This window comes from Scylla paramamosain, chromosome 26 (assembly GCF_035594125.1).
Source record: "Scylla paramamosain isolate STU-SP2022 chromosome 26, ASM3559412v1, whole genome shotgun sequence".
NCBI classification, from domain to species: domain Eukaryota; kingdom Metazoa; phylum Arthropoda; class Malacostraca; order Decapoda; family Portunidae; genus Scylla; species Scylla paramamosain.
Genome location: NC_087176.1, coordinates 20,181,948 through 20,203,430, shown reverse-complemented (window position 1 = coordinate 20,203,430; position 21,483 = coordinate 20,181,948). Strand labels below are relative to the sequence as shown.

General features: G+C 41.5%; 1 protein-coding gene across 13 annotated transcripts in view; it reads right to left on the bottom strand.

Annotated features, from left to right (window-relative positions):
* Positions 1-21,483, bottom strand: part of LOC135113795 (uncharacterized) — a 51,350-nt gene that overhangs the window by 10,236 nt on the left and 19,631 nt on the right. For 8 of the 13 annotated variants that reach the window (XM_064029402.1, XM_064029403.1, XM_064029405.1 and 5 more), the window contains exons 4-10: positions 17,166-17,356; positions 16,823-16,972; positions 3,717-3,846; positions 3,266-3,406; positions 2,561-2,722; positions 1,729-1,831; positions 153-269 (exon numbers count right to left, since the gene is read on the bottom strand). In XM_064029402.1, coding sequence (XP_063885472.1) covers positions 3,372-3,406; positions 3,717-3,846; positions 16,823-16,972; positions 17,166-17,356 — 506 coding nt within the window. In that variant the 3' untranslated portion in view covers positions 153-269; positions 1,729-1,831; positions 2,561-2,722; positions 3,266-3,371. Of the gene's footprint in view, positions 1-152; positions 270-1,728; positions 1,832-2,560; positions 2,723-3,265; positions 3,407-3,716; positions 3,859-16,822; positions 16,973-17,165; positions 17,357-21,483 lie in introns of those variants that run through there. The other 5 variants (XM_064029410.1, XM_064029411.1, XM_064029412.1 and 2 more) reach the window with 5 other exon arrangements.

Below are 21,483 nucleotides of genomic sequence, written 5' to 3'. Positions count from 1 at the left end.
ATATAAATGAATAAATAAATAAATAAATAAGTGAATAAAATAAATAAATAAATAAATAAATAAAATAAATGAATAAACAAATAAAAAATTAAACAACACATGAAATGGTACATTTGTCTATGCATGAGTCTCATTAGCACTGCCACACTTACAGATTAGGGCATCCAAGGTGGCTTCCACATTTTGTGTTGCCTCTGAGATTTGATGCAGGTCTGTTGAGGGTTCCACAATGTGCTGTCTGCTGTACTTGCTCTTCTGAGTTGCACTGGCTGTGGGCAAAGGAGGACCAGTGAGTGGTAGTAGTCAGAGTTCTTATGACTGTCTTCTGGACAAAAGTGAGGCATGGAAAGGATTCCAAATACAATATTAGTTAATGTTTAAGTCTTTCTGTCCACCAGGCTAGCAATCCTACATAGGCAGCCTAAACAAAGCACTACGCACTCATACATACACACATCGTTCATGGTTTTAGTCCTACTGGCCCCTGCCAGAAAGAGATTGTCTCATGGACCACCCTGCTACACTCCAGACCCTAGGCATAATTAACACAGTTTGCCACATACTTCCACAGGAAGGCCCAACAGTATACACAGGTTTACCACCCCTGCCCCTTCATAATGAGACCATTCCCTGCTCTACACTCACTCCAATCCTTAAGCCACAACAGATGCAGGGTACTTTCTATGGACTGCGCTTCACGTTAACTGGGTTCACACAACAAAATCATCCTTTATTTCATCTCCCATCCCCACAGCTACTTCTTTACACCTCAGGTCTGTGTCTTCTAACCCATGAATACAGATGCTCCTCAACTTACAAAAACATCTGGAGATAGGAACAAGAATCCCTGGGACAAGAGTCCCCACACAAGTCCAAATTATGTTTGTCACTCCAGCACAGATTCAAATTCACCTAGTGCCATGTTTGAGCACTATCCATGCATAGCAAAGGAGAGAGACACCATGTTGTTCTCATTCAACTTCTGACCTGCTAACACCAGTTTGACTGTGCTCCAAGATTTGTTTGCATATTTTCCAACTTTCTGATTATTGATCATGGCTGGTGACAATCATAAGGCTAGTGATGATGTGAAAATGCTAAGTGTCAAGTCATCTCAATAGAAAGTAAGATGGTTTTAATAAAGAAACAATTGTGGAGAAAAAAATGGCAAACAGAGCCTGCACTCATGGTACACTAGTATTTGTACAATTTATCAATTTGTTTTATTACTACATACATAATATCTTTATCAGTGAGTACAATACAGTGATGTTTTAGCACAACCTCAATGTATGCACCAAAATTAATTTACAAAATAACTCCTTATGAACAAAACAATTATGAACAACCATCTGGAACCAAACTTGTTCATATGATGAGGGAACATCTGTATGTGTGTGTGTGTGTGTGTGTGTGTGTCTATATATATATATATATATATATATATATATATATATATATATATATATATATATATATATATATATATATATATATATATATATATATATATATATATATATATATATATATATATATATATATATACTCGTATTGTATAAAAAAATAACCCTTAATGCCAGATCCAACAGAGAATTCCAGATAGAAAAGCCAAATAATGGAGGATAAATGTCTTGAAACCCCATTTGAAAGAGTTCGTCATATGAAAGTTTGTGAGATTTTTTTTAGTTAATAAGGTGACGTGGGACAAAAGTTGTGAAGACTTACTTCCAACAAGCTCAGGTGAATATGAAATGACTTCCACAGGGATGGGAGCAAACATGGTACCTGGCATGCATCCAGGAACACCCATGCCTGCACTCACGTTGCCCTGTGCAGGTGGCAATTAGGGATATGAGCTGAATATTTCACAGACACATATTTAAATACTCTAAGTTACAACCAGCACTGTATGGTATACTTTAATCTGTCTCTGTCTACATCAACTTAACTTTCATTCCTTTGCTCTGCCTGCCATGTATCAGGTGCACAATACTCATATATGCCGGTGTTTTCTAACTGGTCCATTAACTCACCTTCTCAGAGTCTATACTGCTGTGTGCACCAAGATCATGTCATATAAAACAAAGATAAGTAACAATGAATGAAAAAAGAATAATGAAGAGAGAGAGAGAGAGAGAGAGAGAGAGAGAGAGAGAGAGAGAGAGAGAGAGAGAGAGAGAGAGAGAGAGAGAGAGGAGATGGAATGGTATTCTACCATAAAAATAATTTTATGTACTAGAAATCATATCCTCACGCTCCTTCAGGGACTACCAGGGCACTAGAAGCTCAAGGCTAGACTCCCTACAAGCCCTGAAGGGGATGAAAGAGGAGAAAAATGGAAGATGTAATGACTCACTGGGATTCTGAAAGAGGGGAGTGAGGAACAGGAGAGAGGAGAGAGGGGAGAGAGAGAGCAACTACCACACACCCCAACGACACCTGCACCCTCCCCCTCCCCCCTGGCACGTACCCCCATCACCCATGAACAAAACACAACACAATCTCACACACATCCTCTCGCACTCCTCAAGATACAAGAGCACATGACACTCCTCACCTTGTCCACTCCAGCACTTAGGAAGTAGTTGCCCTTTTTGTTCCACTTAAGGGCAAATACGGGACCCTTGTGCTGGCCGAAGTTGGAGGCTAGTCGGCCGTCTGTCATCCAAACTCTGGTGTAACCGTCGTAAGATCCTGTGATGAGCAAGGTGCCGTCACACTGCAAGGGAAGGGGAAAGGTGGTGTCAAGGTTAATGGGCTTTAGGCTGATTACATTCACTTCCAGTCTTCAGTGTTTTCTCAATCCTTCTCTAATTTGCTGAAAATCTTGCAAAACCTGACATCATCATCATCTTGTTTCCTTATTTTCCATTTTCTGTGGTATGCCTTGTCTAAAAGTTTGCATGGTGTGTGTGTGTGTGTGTGTGTGTGTGTGTGTGTGTGTGTGAGTGTGTGTGATGATCTGTCTGGGCTACACTGAGTATGATTGATAAAGATACATTATTTTCCCTTACAGGTTTAGACATCTTGCGAGTCACTCCTACTTCTTGCAGTGGTAAACAATCACTTCTCTGATCCTCGTCCTTCTCTATTCTTCCTCCACACTTCATCTCCATGTCTTCCTCACTCTCCCCACTAACCTAACCACACACTGTCTTCAGATCTCACTCACTCTTCCCACACTAGTCTCCTTCCAACAACCTCCAACCCCAAATGACCTCAAAATTATCTAGCAATTTAGTACAGAAGGACAGACTCTTACATTCCAGTCTAAGGAAGTGACATCTTTGTTACTGGGAACCTCTCAGTGCCTCCTTTCTGAATGCAGTGCTGCAGAACAAGCTGGTTCAGGGAGGTGGTGCTGTCATTCATGTTTCAGATGCGGGCCATGCTGTCTCCTGACCTGTCGAGGAGTGAATGTGTGGAGTGAGATGAGATGGAGAAGGAGTGATAACGTGGGGTGAGCAAAGTGGATGCAAGGTGGAGAGGAAGGATTGGTGATGTGGGGTGAGAGAAGGGAGTGAAGATACGATCATGAGCAATACGTATGTGTATGAATGAATGAACAAGTCTATATCTATTCATATCTGCTAATTTGTGCTTTCTCAATGTGTTCATGTTTTCCAGAGAGTCACACCTGTTATATGTGTGGTGTGTGTGTGTGTGTGTGTGTGTGTGTGTGTGTGTGTGTGTGTGAGAGAGAGAGCACCCACCCTGAGGCAAGGTCAGTGGTTGGGTTCCAGGCACAGATGAACACCTCACTCTGGTGTCCCCGCAGGATGGTAGCCTTGTTGAGAGGGATCTCCACACTGTTGTCCACCTCCATGTTTTCACCCGTGGTGCCTGTCAGGGGAACTGTCACCTCATGTTAACTGAACTAGGTATTCAGGATTGCCTTCTTAGTGCTACCTGCCTTTGCCTAATGATAAATGAATGACTGAGAACTTCCTTTACTCCCAAGATTATTATTTCTATTTAATGTCTACTATTAATGTAACCTCATAATGCATTAGACAAAAACTGCATTTCATTCTCACTACTTCCCTTGCCTTATAAATGAATGGTTAAAAACTTCTATTGCTAGTTTAACCTCATGTTGCCTCTACTAAAAACTACACTTTCCTCTCAATATCACTCTTGCCTTATGCTAAAGAAATTATAATGAAAATTTGCTATAATGTTAAGACCACTACTGTTATTAATTCAACTGAGTGACCTGTGTACTATAGAGGCATTAATTCATCACTTCCTCCTCACCGTCACTCTTGCCTTAGACTAAACAGATCATTTGAAATATCCTCTACTACTAATGCAACTTTACACCGAGTGATGCACGAGTAAGTGAGCCTTTTTTTATTACCACTTTGTTGCCCTAGACCACAATGCCCTCTTACAGAAAAAGTAAATAAAAAATAAATAAATAAATAAACTAAATTCACAGCTAATGTAACTTTATACTGAGTGACCCATGAACTACAGAGGCATGAATCAAAGACAGCCTCCTTATCATCACTCCTCCCTTATGCTAAGCCAGCGACAAGCAGAATATTGTGATGTCCACCCTCATCCCCATTGGTGCTGGGAATTCTCTGTCCTGACCACGGCACTGTGTGAGCAGTGTTGTCCCCACAGATGATGGGTGTGGTGTACCTGGCCTGGCTGTTCATGTTTGCCAGCCTCATCGCCATCACTGCCCTGGTTCCAGCGCATCCATGTGCCACACACTGAACACATCGACAACGATCAATTGTGTGTGTTTGTGTGTGTGTGTGTGTGTTCTTCAGCCTTAAGAGCCTGACTGGTACTGACAATATGGTTTCCTTGCTTCACTGGAGTTTCTATCAATAACTTTATGAGGCAGAGTTGAGGTAATGAAATTGGTTTCCTTGCTTCCCTGGAGAATTCAACAATTTTTTGAGGCATTGTTGAGGAGAACCTGCCACTGACTGCTACTGACACTGTGGTTTCTTTGCTTAATGTTTAGTATCACATATTCATTATTCTGCACTGGCATCTGACATTCTCAAAGGTGAAAGCAGACCTCAGGCCAAAAACGCAATCCAATGGAATAGCAGTAACAAGATGATTCGCTCCCTTCTGAATACTGATCCAGCCCAGCTTGTTCAGTAAAGCTAACCAAATATGAACTTAATCTCATCAAAGAAATAACAGGCATCTTGATACCATTTAAAGTAGCAACTCTAGTGTGTCAGGGAGAGAATGTTGTAATGTCAAGCACAGTAATTCCATGCATTTGTGGATTGAACGATGAGCTTGATCAAGTGTCACAGACATACAAGTCAAAGATTATTACTACTCTCAAAAGCTCAATCGAGAAAAGATTGAAGATCTATGAAGACACGGAGATGTTTGGGCTGGCTTCTTTCCTAGATCCATGCTTTAAGATGGACTGGAGCTTACCATAAGTCATGTTCATGAAATCCCTACTGAAGTCTACAGTAGATGAAATTATGCCTACTACCACTGAAGAAAACGGTTCCCTTCAAGAAAATAAGGAGGCCCCTACAAAGAAGTGCAAGGTGTTCAGATTCATGACACCATCAGCATCAACGAGCTCTTCCCACTGTATATTAACATCAACTGTATCACAAGTAGAATCCAACCTGAGTCAACCAAGAACAGAGGATGACAGTGATCCCCTTCTCTTCTGAGAACAGAATCAGTCAACACTGCCTCAACTAACTATACTGGCTCCAATATCTGTGCATCCCAGCTTCATCGGCTCCAGATCAGACACTTTTCTCCATTGCTGGGAAAGTCTTTTGTCCTGAACGATGCAGAATGACCGATGTTTGCTTTGAGGAGTTGATGTTTATCAAGTGCAATCAACACATAGTAAAGAAGACATTACATGAGAAATAACCTAGCCTATAAGAAATCATGTGTATAACAAGTTCTATATTTTTCAAAGAGAAATACTTTGTTTTCCTTATTGCTGTGAAAGTCTGTGATCATGATCTGAAATAAATTCATAGAAGTAATGTATTATGTACTGTATAGCAAAATCAAATAAAACCTCTTACACACAATGTATGTTTTTAATACCATTAGTTAGAAAGTGATTTAAGCAGTTATATTGCTATGCTCAAAAATGGAACAGTGCTCCTAAGAGATGTAGTTTGCTGCCTATTTAGGCATTGTACTTAATCACTGTTAATTATTATCTTTTTATAAATAATCACAGAGAAATGTGATAATCTAATCCTAATCATGCACAAAAAGAAAAAAATAACCACAATAAAAATAGCTAAAACTAATCATAATATAATCAATCAAAAAAGTATTCCAGACCATAATCAAAATAAAATCATAATAATTTATAATGATGCCCATGTCTGGTCAGGAACTTTTTTTTTTTTTTTCTGTAAGGTGAGGATATACTAACTACCTCTTGGTGCCATGTAAGGTGCTCCCGAACACTTAGAGGCAGCCACCACTCTGTACAGTGAAACACATCCCGGAATCCCTCATCACTATCTTTTCAACACACAATCTTTTCATTGCCAATAATTATGCAGTATATTTTTCAACTAATTTCATTCCAGTGTAACCTTTGTACCAGTAATGGTAGCCTGTTTGGCCAAACACAGGCTAAACAGAGACCCAGCAGAACCAAACACAGGCCAAACAGACCCAGCAGAACCAAACACAGGCCAGACAGACCCAGCAGAACCAAACACAGGCCAAACAGACCCAGCAGAACCAAACACAGGCCAGACAGACCCAGCAGAACCAAACACAGGCCAAACAGACCCAGCAGAACCAAACACAGGCCAGACAGACCCAGCAGAACCAAACACAGGCCAGACAGACCCAGCAGAACCAAACACAGGCCAAACAGACCCAGCAGAACCAAACACAGGCCAGACAGACCCAGCAGAACCAAACACAGGCCAGACAGACCCAGCAGAACCAAACACAGGCCAGACAGACCTAGCAGAACAAGGTAAAAAAGGTAAAAAAAAAAAAAAAAAAATGATGGAATAAACTGGAACAGGGTAATAAGATAAGGGACTGGAATGAGCCTGGAATGGGCTGGAATGGGCTGTATTTCCAGATTAGCTAAGTGTACACAAAATGGAGTCATGTATGTGATTTGCTCAGTGTGTGTGTGTGTGTGTGTGTGTGTGTGTGTGTGTGTGTGTGTGTGTGTGTGTGTGTGTGTGTGTGTGTGTGTGTGTGTGTGTGTGTGTGTGTGTGTGTGTCTGAAAGGTCTCCATCTCTCAAATGCTTCAGCGTCTTATCTCTATAACTTTAACTGGTTACAATGGAGGTTATTGTGTTTGCAAGTGTGTTTTTCATTATTCTATTTATAATTTAATAAGGATTTTGCTCTATCAGTGGAAAAAAAAAAAAAAAACGCATGGAAGCACAACTAATCATACTTGTGGCCTTTCAAAACTATCGTAATGACTGTAAAGTGTCTCACATGACGGCTTAGAAGCATAAGGCAGTTATCTTGAACACCTACACGATACAAACCAACCTTTGCCGTAAGAAGGTTACGTAAGAAAAGTGTGATAAGAGATTAAAAAAAGACAGGTGTGATTTCAAGGATATATGGGAGTTGTCTAAAAAATGCCAACACTCTATTCATCGAAGCAAAAAAAAAAAAAAAAAAAAAAAAAAAAAAAATATATATATATATATATATATATATATATATATATATATATATATATATATATATATATATATATATATATATATATATATTTTTTTTTTTTATGTAGGAAGGATACTGGCCAAGGGCAACAAAAATCTAATAAAAAAAAATGCCCACTGAAATGCCAGTCCCATAAAAGGGTCAAAGCAGTGGTCAAAAATTGGTGGATAAGCGTCTTGAAACCTCCCTCTTGAAGGAATTCAAGTCATAGGAAGGTGAAAATACAGAAGCAGGCAGGGAATTCCAGAGTTTACATGAGAAAGGGATGAATGATTGAGAATACTGGTTAACTCTTGTGTTAGAGAGGTGGACAGAATAGGGGTGAGAGAAAGAAGAAAGTCTTGTGCAGCGAGGCCGCGGAAGGAGGGGAGGCATGCAGTTAGCAAAGATCAGAAGAGCAGTTGGCATGAAAATAGTGGTAGAAGACAGCTAGATATGCAACATTGCGGCGGTGAGAGAGGGGCTGAAGACAGTCAGTTAGAGGAGAGGAGTTGATGAGACGAAAAGCTTTTGATTCCACCCTGTCTAGAAGAGCAGTATGAGTGGAACCCCCCCAGACATGTGAAGCATACTCCATACATGGACGGATAAGGCCCTTGTACAGAGGGGGAGACGTCTCAGAACACCTAACTTCATAGAAGCTGTTTTAGCTAGAGAGGAGATGTGAAGTTTCCAGTTCAGATTATAAGTAAAGGACAGACCGAGGATGTTCAGTGTAGAAGAGGGGGACAGTTGAGTGTCATTGAAGAAGAGGGGATAGTTGTCTGGAAGGTTGTGTCGAGTTGATAGATGGAGGAATTGAGTTTTTGAGGCATTGAACAATACCAAGTTTGCTCTGCCCCAATCAGAAATTTTAGAAAGATCAGAAGTCAGGCGTTCTGTGGCTTCCCTGCATGATATGTTTACCTCCTGAAGGGTTGGATGTCTATGAAAAGACGTGGAAAAGTGCAGGGTGGTATCATCAGCATAGGAGTGGATAGGACAAGAAGTTTGGTTTAGAAGATCATTAATGAATAATAAGAAGAGAGTTGGTGACAGGACAGAACCCTGAGGAACACCACTGTTAATAGATTTAGGAGAAGAACAGTGACCGTCTACCACAGCAGCAATAGAACGGTCAGAAAGGAAACTTGAGATGAAGTTACAGAGAGGAGGATAGAAACCGTAGGAGGGTAGTTTGGAAATCAAAGCTTTGTGCCAGACTCTATCAAAGGCTTTTGATATGTCCAAGGCAACAGCAAAAGTTTCACCAGTCTCTAAAAGAGGATGACCAAGACTCAGTAAGGAAAGCCAGAAGATCACCAGTAGAGCGGCCTTGACGGAACCCATACTGGCGATCAGATAGAAGGTTGTGAAGTGATAGATGTTTAAGAATCTTCCTGTTGAGGATAGATTCAAAAACTTTAGATAAGCAGGAAATTAAAGCAATAGGACGGTAGTTTGAGGGATTAGAGCAGTCACCCTTTTTAGGAACAGGTTGAATGTAGGCAAACTTCCAGCAAGAAGGAAAGGTAGATGTTGACAGACAGAGCTGAAAGAGTTTGACTAGGCAAGGTGCAAGCACGGAGGCACAGTTTCGGAGAACAATAGGAGGGACCCCATCAGGTCCATAAGCCTTCCGAGGGTTTAGGCCAGCGAGGGCATGGAAAACATCATTGCGAAGAATTTTAATACGTGGCATGAAGTAGTCAGAGGGTGGAGGAGAGGAAGGAACAAGCCCAGAATCGTCCAAGGTAGAGTTTTTAGCAAAGGTTTGAGCAAAGAGTTCAGCTTTAGAAATAGATGTGATAGCAGTGGTGCCATCTGGTTGAAGTAGAGGAGGGAAAGAAGAAGAAGCAAAGTTATTGGAGATATTTTTGGCTAGATGCCAGAAATCACGAGGGGAGTTAGATCTTGAAAGGTTTTGACATTTTCTGTTAATGAAGGAGTTTTTGGCTAGTTGGAGAACAGACTTGGCATGGTTCTGGGCAGAAATATAAAGTGCATGAGATTCTGGTGATGGAAGGCTTAGGTACCTTTTGTGGGCCACCTCTCTATCATGTATAGCACGAGAACAAGCTGTGTTAAACCAAGGTTTAGAAGGTTTAGGACGAGAAAGAGAGTGAGGAATGTACGCCTCCATGCCAGACACTATCACCTCTGTTATGCGCTCAGCACACAAAGACGGGTCTCTGATACGGAAGCAGTAGTCATTCCAAGGAAAATCAGCAAAATACCTCCTTAGGTCCCCCCAACTAGCAGAGGCAAAATGCCAGAGGCACCTTCGCTTAGGGGGATCCTGAGGAGGGATTGGAGTGATAGGACAAGATAAAGATATGAGATTGTGATCGGAGGAGCCCAACAGAGAAGAAAGGGTGACAGCATAAGCAGAAGGATTAGAGGTCAGGAAAAGGTCAAGAATGTTGGGCGTATCTCCAAGACGGTCAGGAATACGAGTAGGGTGTTGCACCAATTGCTCTAGGTCATGCAGGATAGCAAAGTTGTAGGCTAGTTCACCAGGATGGTCAGTGAAGGGAGAGGAAAGCCAAAGCTGGTGGTGAACATTGAAGTCTCCAAGAATGGAGATCTCTGGAAAAGGGAAGAGGGTCAGAATGTGCTCCACTTTGGAAGTTAAGTAGTCAAAGAATTTCTTATAGTCAGAGGAGTTAGGAGAGAGGTACATAGCACAGATAAATTTAGTATGAGAATGACTCTGTAGTCGTAGCCAGATGGTGGAAAACTCGGAAGATTCAAGAGCGTGGGCACGAGAGCAGGTTAAGTCATTGGGCACATAAACGCAGCATCCAGCTTTGGATTGAAAATGAGGATAGAGAAAGTAGGAGGGAACAGAAAAGGGGCTACTGTCAGTTGCCTCAGACACCTGAGTTTCAGTGAGGAAAAGAAGATGAGGTTTAGAAGAGGAGAGGTGGTGTTCTACAGATTGAAAATTAGATCTTAGACCGCGAATGTTGCAGAAGTTAATGAAGAAAAAGTTGAGGGGGATGTCAAGACACTTAGGGTCGTCGACAGAAAGGCAGTCCGACCTGGGGACATTTATGATCCCCTCCCCAGATGGGGACTCCGAGGCTGCTGTAGGAGTCGCCATGATTTTAAAATTTTTGAGTGAAGGGTGTGTGTGTTATTAGGTGCTTGTAGTTTTGTGTGGAGGAAGAGAGTTGTCTTTAGAGGGCAGGCTGTGACTGCCCCCTTGTGTTGTGAGACACAAAGGGAAACGTTCAGTGAGGTCACAGCTGGGTTTAATGATAAGTTCACAGCACCCCCTGAACAGTGCTTTAGACCTCACTGGGAGTAATTATCATTTCGGCAGGTGTCTACTGCCTCCTCCTCCTATATATATATATATATATATATATATATATATATATATATATATATATATATATATATATATATATATATATATATATATATATATATATATATATATATATATATATATATATATATATATATATATATATATATATATATATATATATATATATATATATATATATATATATATATATATATATACACCATGGGCAGCAGATGCTTCACGGAACATCCTGCAGCTCTGTTCACCAAGCAGGAAGCAAGGACAGCGTGGTGGTGGTGGTGGTGGGTGGTGGGTGGTAGTGGTTGGGGTAGGGGTAGGAGTAGGTGTAGTGGTGATGGTGGTGGTGGCACTGACTTCTCTCTCCAGGAGTCAATGTATCCCCCAGCGTGTGAAAGGGACTTGAGGATGCCGATGCACTCGAGAGGTCAAACTCCCCAAGCTCGTGGCAACAAACAGTGCAACATACGAGTGAGTCCCGATATTTTCAAGCAGTTGGTGAACATTTTACACCAAGCCGCTAAGAGGCTTGAGAGAGTAATCCAGTGATTCCTAAAGCACAAAAGAAGAGATGGATGGTGCATCATAAAACCTTAATGAATATTGGAGTCTAGAGGAATGTGTAAAGAATCTGGTGGTGAAAGCGATCTGGCAGCCTCTCCACCAATGGGACCCGGTTTTGCAGCAATTTCCGCCCTTATTGGTCGTGACGAGTTTATGATTGGTCGTGATTCTGCTGTGATTGGCTACATTCACCGTGGACTGTGATTAATGATGAGCCGCCACCGTCACACCGTCACCAGCTCACAGCCCCGAGCAGCAGTAAGCCTAACCGGGCAGGCTTGGCGGGGCCCTGTCTCAGCCTCCCTATTGCCAAACACTGCCCCTTTCTGTCACCTCCCCCAAACCATCTCTCTCTCTCTCTCTCTCTCTCTCTCTCTCTCTCTGGGTCTTAAAGTGAAGTTCCTTGTTTCGTTTGGTAATTATGTTAACTGAATCAATTTTGCCTTCAACATCAATGTACTTTGAGAGATATGATACTACAATCTCTCTCTCTCTCTCTCTCTCTCTCTCTCTCTCTCTCTCTCTCTCTCTCTCTCTCTCTCAATAAATCATCCACATTGTCAAGCAGTTGGTCATGCCACACCCACTCTGGCACTCCTACACTCCACACTCTCCACACACTCCCACTCGTCTTGTAAATTATTTTCTTCATTATTGCTGCTCCGGTTGTAGCTATTACATTGTGTGTCATAAGGTTTACTGTAGAATTTAGTCATCTTCAACTTCCTTCACTTAAACTCTATACAGTCCACGCACACTCCTCACACACTTCCCCTCGTCCTACACACACACACACACACACACACACCCCTCATCCTCCACATACACACACACACTCCCCCACACTCCATGTCCCGGCCATCTCTCACATGTGTGGGTGGCGGCGCCTCCCTCTCAGTCCACCAACACCACCACCAGTTCAACATGACAGTTATTGCTCCAAGTGACCGCAAGCATCGCCACTGCGCCGCGCACCTCTCCGATGGGACTTTTAAAATTCCCGCAATTGTACAGAAAATTTGAAATATTGCATTTGTAACTGTGATTGCTTATGGTAGTACATTTGTTATTTTTTGGGATAATTCTAGATGATTTTATGGGGTGAAAATGTAACTACAAGTACTACAATTACTCGTAAGGAAAAACTGAAATATTGTACCTGTAACTGTGACTGCTTATGGGAGTACGTTTGTTGCTTCATTTTTGTTTAACTCTAGATTATTTTATGGAGTGAAAATGTGACTACAAGCACTGTAACTACTCCACTAGTCTCTCTCTCTCTCTCTCTCTCTCTCTCTCTCTCTCTCTCTCTCTCTCTCTCTCTCTCTCTCTCTCTCTCTCTCTCTCCTGATGTCTTGTAGTAAAATTATACTTTAAACTTGAACTACTGTAGTGTTTTATCAAGCTTAAGGAGGAGTCTTGGTAGGCTAAAAGTTAACTAAAACGTAATTACTTCTTGCTTTTCTTTTAACGCAGATCCCAATTCCCGAACCAGCAGCACTCTGTACTTTTTAAGTACAAAGTGCTTACTAGAGTATAATTACTGTATATTTTTTAAGCTTAAAGAGAGGTGCTACCAGACAAAGAGTTAACTTAAACATTCTTCTTTTTTTTCTTTTCTTTTAACACAGATCCAATTTCCCGAACCAATACTAAAAATAACACTCTGCAATATAATTCCTAAACTACAGCCTTTATTTAATATCTGGCTCAAAAGCAGCTTACAAACTCAAATTGCCGCCGGTCTGCCGACGAAAACAGAGGGAAAAAATTTTAAACATCAGCCACACAACGTCAGCGTGTTTCCTGACGCAATAAAAAAAAGCTGCAGTTTCCAGCCCACCTGCAGTAACAAATAACACAGGTCAAATAGCCACTTAAAGGACCACCCTCACGCCTGCCACTTACCTGCCTAAGTGACGCGGAAATCAACACCAGAATACATCTAATACTCGTTATTTATTTTTTTTTCACTTACAGTAATATTACACAGCACACCAATTACAGAGTCACAAGCGCAGGAAGCTGAGAACATCAAAGAATGAAAACTGCGGAGAAAGATGTCTTAATGAAAGATTATTATTGTCCAAAAGCCTAATGCCATTCTTTTCTGTTGCATTATCTCCACACTGCTCAACGTGCTACAGGGATTTCAATGCCAGGTAAGGAGCAAGTTCCGTGATCTCCTGACCAATTACACCATTTTACAGAAAGATATCTACGTTAAGTATGAGAGAGAGAGAGAGAGAGAGAGAGAGAGAGAGAGAGAGAGAGAGAGAGAGAGAGAGAGAGAGAGAGAGAGAGAGAGAGAGAGAGAGAGAGAGAGAGAAAATGGAGTTAGAATATTATAGTATACAGCTTATCAATGCATTATTATTATTATTAGAATTATTGTTGTACTCATCATTATTGCTGCTCTGGTTGTAGTTATGTGTCTGTCATAAGGATTACTGTAAAATTCAGTGTGTGTCATAAGGTTTAGTTGATTCACAAAGTGAAGTTTAGTGTCATCTTCAGCTTTCTTCACTTTAGCAGCACGTGGCATACAATTCTGCGTCTTAACTGAGTTGTGCAGCTCCCTAAACTCTCTCACTATACCAAGGAATCTGCTGCTGCTTATCATGACATATGAGGCCGCTAAAAGCAAATATCTTAACAACGAGGATAAGCGTGACTGTTGTTCTGAACACCGCCGACACCGCTGTCTCTCCGCTGTCATCACCACTGTTACCATACCACCACCGTCATCACCATCAACACACTTTCCATCACCATTATCACCATCATCACTGCCGCTATCAGCACCTGAACCAACACTCGATGGGCAACACTTGATAAACATGAGCAAATTCTGCAACTATTAATATGCCAACAAGAGTAGATAAGGTAGATGTTTCTCGGCGCGTGACCGGAAAAAATCGTCCGTCTGTCCATTCATTTTTTTTTCGCTACCCCATGTTGTAGTCAAAGTGTCATTTCACTTAGGTACTGCAATACTGCAACAAACCACATATGATTCAGAAATGCGTTAATTTATTTTGCTACTATAAGTTACCATCACCTTCAGAATCAAGAAATATAGATGCTAAAAGTATTTTATGGTACCAATTTCAATAGGGAAGATATTATTCCATCACCCGCTATTTCCTAAAACGTTGTATCTCTCGTTTTGAAGGCATAAGAAACAAACTCGTCTTGTTTCGCTACCACTAACTTCAGGAGCATGAAATATAGATGCTAAAAATATCTTGCTGGATTATTTTTAGTTACAAAGACTATATTTTCACGGACAGGTGTCTGAAATGTTAGCTGTCTTGTTTTGAAGGCATAAGAAGCAAACAAGTGTAATCTTGCCGCCAGCCAACTTCTCATTTGTCATCATTATCTTTTTCGTCTCCCTTCCCATCCTCAGTTTCTAAGTAATTATCGTCCATGACAGCTGTGGCTTTCTGTCTATATATCACTCGCTATTCTCTCTCACTTTGCTTGTAGAGAAAACCGTCTATCATATTCTGTAATGTTACTTTGCAGTGAAATACACTCCCTGGGTACTCTGCCATAAATGTATGCGTTTTGTCTCCTGAACACTGCTAATTCAATCCACCAGCAGCACAAGAAGTCCTGCACGAATGATGCAAGAACTACTAAAAAGCATCAAGATTATTCAACTACAGCATTACAAAGATAAAAAAAAAAAAATCTGATAAGAAAACTGCCTTGTGTAAGTGAGTGAACACAAGCACTGTAACACACACACACACACACACACACACACACACACACACACACACACACACGAGGCAAATGGGTGAGCCTCTTAATGTGTAGGCCCTGTTCACCTAGCAGCAAGTAGATACGGGATGTAACCCAAAGGGTTGTGACCTTGCTGCCCCGGTGTGTGGTGTCCTACCCAAAGATCAGTCACTATGATCTCTGAGCTCTTTCTGTAGGGTAAAGGCTGGCTGGGTGACCAGCAGATGACTGTAGGTGAATCACACACACACACACACACACACACACACACACACACACACACACACACACACACACCTCCTATCAAGCTCCCTCAGTACAGTAGTAGTCGTAATCGTAGTAGTAGTAGTACTAGTACCAGCAGTAGTAGTAGTAGTAGTAGTAGTAGTAGTAGTAGTAGTAGTAGTAGTAGTAGTAGTAGTAGTAGAATAAGTACTAGCAATAATAATAATAACAACCAAAGTGTTCATTCCTCCAGAAAATAAATATAATAAACAACACTATGGGAGACCCAGACTTGACTCACTCACTGTACGGGCATCGCAGGGAATTAGGGGAAAAACACGGCAGAATTACCTTGACAGAACACACACACAGCAGTCAGTGAGGAACCCAGCACGTCACGACCCGCTAAGCTCACCTTGTCATGCAGGAAATGTTCGAAACGGCACCAAGACATTACTTGACTGAAATCCTCAACCCTCCTCCTTCCCTCTCCTCTCCTCTCCCCGCCACTCTCCCACGCCTCACCTCACGCTGTAATGACCTGACTGCAGACTGAACAATGACAGCACACCACTCCCGTCTGTCTGACTCCATCACTCCATATCCCGCACCGCCAAGGTGGTTGTGTTTCTGTGCCATTGTAAATCACTGGTTAATGCCGCACTGTTCCTTGACATTCTCATCACGCTATGCTCAGCTACTGCTATTGTGTGTGTTATCTATCTAGTCATCAATATTAATTCACTTTTGATGCTGGTATGGCAAAATTACTATACTGTTTGCATCTGTTGATCTATATTTATTTACTTGTTTCTTTTCTTGTCTTGTCATACAAATATAAAGCCAGGTCAAATGCACAAAAAAAAAAAAAAAAAAAAAAAAAAAAAAAAAAAAAAAACTTGGGTGTTCTCTCCCAAAAGAAAGCACCAGTTAAAAATTTGAGATGGAATGGCTGTGCTTTTTATTTGAGCTAGCTTTGTAATAACCTTAAATTGGTTCAGTCTGCCATGCAGGCTTAGCGCATGAGAAAATGCTTATTCTGGAATATTTGTATTTAATATCACATTGCAATTCCCTTCTTTTTCAATAAACCATGGAAAAAATTTTTTAAAATTTTAAATGACATATTACACTGGTGCTCTGACAGGGAAGAACCTCATACTGCCCTGAATTGACCAGGAGCCACCTTGCGTGGGTCAGCTGGTCTTTTATGGTCTCCTTTCCTCCCATTCTTATATTCTGGATGACCATGCACAGGAGAGGCAGACACTTACCTGTAGTGAGCACGGGTGTTGAGGATGAAGCTGGGAGGCCTGGATCATATCGTCCAGGGTGTCGTTCAAGGTGTCTAAGCTGTCCTCGCTGTCCTCCTCCTCCTTACCAGGGCTTTCCTTGTTGTCAGAGGTGGGTTCAGGCTCTGAGGGCTGAGATAACACTTTCATAGCTTCTGACCAAGCTCTTCACTGACTGTGCATTAACATCCTTTTAAATGAGTATATTCCAGTCATCCAACCAGGCAATTTCCTTCAGTATAAGGCAAAGTCATAATAGCCAATGGGCTAATAAGTAATCTATTATCTCCTAATGGTAATATCTATTGCAAAATAGACAACTCACCTTCCAGACAGTTTCCCCAGTCTCAGAGCAGTTCAGTCCAACAAATTTCAAGGCTTCATCAAGGTTGAAGTCAAGATTGAAGTCTGGTACTGTCTCATTGAGGGTGAAGGACGGAGAGTTAAGAGGAGACACAGAGTCAAGGGTCACGTCCCCTCCGCTGATGTTTTTCTTAGGAGACAGTAAATGCTCACCTGCAAGCAAAGGATGAACAGTAATTACACAAATACTGTCAACACTCTTTCTGTTATTCTTGTAACAAATTTGATGTACAAAGCTACAACCTATGATGCTGTGGTTTGTTTTTCTCATCACCAACTTGTGGGGGTCATCAGATAAACAATAACATATTGGTGCCTAAAACATTAAAGCTCTTATGATAAAATTTGATCCAAATATGCTTTAAAAATCTTACAATAAGAACTATTCATGAATAAATGATGAATATAGCTTGCCTGGTTTTCAACAACAGTTAATGCTTAAATATGTTATGTATATATACTAAAAAGAAAGCATACATGGTTTATGTATATAAATAAACTGTAAAAACATATATCACATGGCAACCATTACAACTACATAAAGGATATAATGTTCCCTTCATGTTCAGAGCAATTATAGTCATCCATGAAACCTCAACCAAAACACTCACAATCTTCATCATTGAAAATATAAACAAAATGTGTCTATACACACACACACACACACACACACACACACACACACACACACACACACACACACACACTACACATTATGTAAAGCAGTACACACCCTATATTTTCATCACAGCAGTAATTTCTCAGGACTCATAACTGTTCCTCAGTGTTACCAGTACCTCTAGTAATTTGTGATCCTTGATGGTGGGTGGAGGGAGGCCTCCTGCCTGGCCAGGAAGCATTAGTGAGCCTCCTGCCACCCAGGTGTACCTGCCCTCTGTCCCCACTCCTTCAATGATCCCATTATGATTAATGATTCCACTCTATGGCCACCACCAAGCCTAAATATTTTTCTTACTTGGAAAAGAAAAGCTCAAATCAATAAGCCTTCACTGAGCTACAGATCACCGTGGTCTAGATATATAACAGCCATTGGCAATTATTGCACAAAATACTGTAGCACACTACTGTACTTGCGGGGATAAAATAATATCCTTCAGTCTTGATATAAGCCAACTCTCAAAGTGCTACACCACAGCTACACAAGACATAACATTTTCCCAAAAATCTCTTGTCCTGTGTGTTGCTGCACTGCTGCCAAGAGTACACCACCTCACATGTGTGTCTTGTGAAGATAAGAAACCATGCTATCACTATACCATTAAATACTTACTCAGTCATAAGTCATACCAATGTGTGTGCAGCAGATTCCTCAATAACATTTCAAGGTTACTGACTACTGGCACAGTCCTTCATACAATGACACATACAAAAAGTTGCTAATGTAACCACAACAGGGTACTCATCTATTCACTTCACTGTGTTGTGAAAAGCCCTTTGATTACAAGATTATAACAAGAAACTTGCTGGAGTATTACACAGATCACTATCTCACAGTTCTTGAGCCACCAAACGCCATGCGAGCACCACTATATGACCACTGTGTTACCACCACTACCACCGCTGTCACAACCACCATTGCAACTACACATGGGGAGGAGGGGCAGAGCCTCACACCAGACAGGTGGTGCCTGATCAGCCAACCTACCAATATGGCTGTGCACCCAACAGGAAACTTGGCCAAATGGTGTAACAAAGGCACTCCTCCAAGCCTGGGGGCCACTACACTTTCATGGGGGGGAACAGGAGGAGACCTAATGAGGGGGGAGAAGGAATACCACGAAGGGTTGGATTCGCAAGGGTTGACTAACGCCAGCCGGATATCCCATCACATAATGCTGCTGCCAATATCCCGCTGCGATGCCCGAAATGCACCCCCTCCCAGCATGGGCGCCACCAGGCCAACCCCTAATACAGTAAAATCCCTCTCATCCGGCATTCAAGTATCCGGCAGCTTCAAGTATCCGGCACATTTTTCCCCGAGCCTTAAAATCTATAAAAAAATCAATGTGTACTCATAAAATTGATTAAAATTCCCGCGTGAGGCATACTTTGTCCCCTCGCCACCAGAGCACACTGCTTCGCACCACCTGTGGTCCACTGCACTGTGTTTACTCAGTGACTCAGTCCCGCATGTGCACTGTTTATCACCTGACGCCTTCATCATACCTAAAGTTGTAGAAAAGAGGAAGCGTGTTGTGCTTACACTTAAGCAGAAGGTAGAAATTTGTCGATGATTAGAGAGAGGTGAAAGCAGACAGCAACTAATGGCAGAATATGGTGTGGGCTCATCAACTATTTATGACATTAAATCCCAAACGAAAAAGTTGCGGGATTACATGAAAGTCACCGACACCCCAAAGGCAGTGGAAAATCATCACACACTGCAGTATCATCATAATGAAATGATGGACAAAGTGTTATACGAGTGGTTCAGCTTGAAAAGATCAGGAGTCACAATTACAGGCCCAATGCTACAACTGTGCTGGTGAGTGTGAGGTGGCAGCACGGGCGGCGACGCGCGGCACAGCGATCAGCTGATCTTTGTTATGGTAAGATGCGTGAGTGTAGGGTGGTGATTGTGGGCATAATTTCACTTCTATTCAAGTATCCGGCATGTCAGCGGTCCCACTGATGCCGGATAAGAGGGATTTTACTGTATCATTTTTTCCTTCAAACTCTACTAAGCAGTGGATATTTTTCATCACCTTTCATTCTCTTTCAGTTTCTGGCTCAAAGTTTCACTTAAACATTTCTCTAAGTCCGGATCTTAAATTTAGGGCAGGACAAAAATCATCATACATGTGGCAGCCCGGCCCACATTGTTCAGTGTAGTGGCAGACATTCCATAGCAGTGACTTTGACAGGTGAGATTAATGAAAGCAAATTTTCATAATTCGATAAGGTAAGAAATACGTCCTACAGAGTGTACACAACTTTAAGGGACCCTTGGAGGGAGGCAACCATACAAACATCTATAGGGCACATCCAGGCATCTCCCACCATAATCTCCAACTGTCCAATTGTCTCACAGAGGCCAGCCAGACCCGCCTCCCCAGAACTCGATTAGTCCCTATATGGGAGGCAGCTACAGCCCCTCTCCAAAGGCTGATCACCTCTAAGCCAATGTTACACACCACATTCAGCTCACTTCTACAGCATCACCTCCACCTCCGTGCTGTAGCTCTATGGCCACTGGGGAAAAGTAACTCAAGGAATGAATAAAGAGTAGCTGCCATTGTTTCTTATAGAGCCTTATGTAGGGAAAATTATTTTATATCTATTAAGATATTGGCTATTCTTCAGTGTTTTGAAAAAACATGCAATATTGACATTCAACATTTTTTTTTTTTTTATCTTTTTAGTAGTACAGGTAGGCAAATATTTAGAAGTAGACAGAAAGACAGATAGGGAGAAACAGAAACAGATAGAAAGACAGAAAAAATAAATTGTTAAAATAAACAGATGGACAGATCAACCATATGAAAGCACTCTTAACAAAATCTCTAAAAAAAAAATAGAGTACAAAAAAACAGGAGGAAGCAACACTGAGGAGACCCCTACAAGCCCACAACAGTCTACCAACCCTCCTCCTTCCTCTGGTCATAAAGGTTACCAGAGATATAAGCCACCATCAGGGGTACACAATGCTCAGCCACCTCACATAAGGTATGTGGGCTTTCTGCATTTTCCTTGCCCTTTACACAGATTAAAGTATGACATTATACTTGACAATTTCCATGGCAGTAACCTCAGTAACCTTCTCAAACACTTCATAGTATTTACAGTAAGTTTAAAAGTAAGGCTAATAATATTATCTTATATCAGATATAGAATCTACCAGATAGGCATTCACAGGAATAGGCCTGGTAAGTTTCTTTTGATGCTGTTTTATATCTGAAATAGTAAGTAGTTGGAAAGAAATTACATATAATGGCCATTAGATGAATTTCAGCTTACCTACTTGTGACAATATTTCTTTCATGGCAAAATTGAAGCATGCACCACAAACCTCAAGTAAATATCATCCTAAAAAGTCTCCTTCAGGAAACAAATAAATATGGATTTGTCTTTGAAAAGGAAATTACTTTTTGCTTTGTCAGAGCTGCTCTCAGAGATGGGAAGACCAGCATGAGGGTAATGGTCACAACCAGCAGGATGTCCTTGCTTCCCCACCCTGCCCTCTCTACCTGCCCTTGCTCCTTATCTTCCCCACCTGCCCATGCCTCCCTCCCCTTGTCTCCCACCTTCACCCACACACC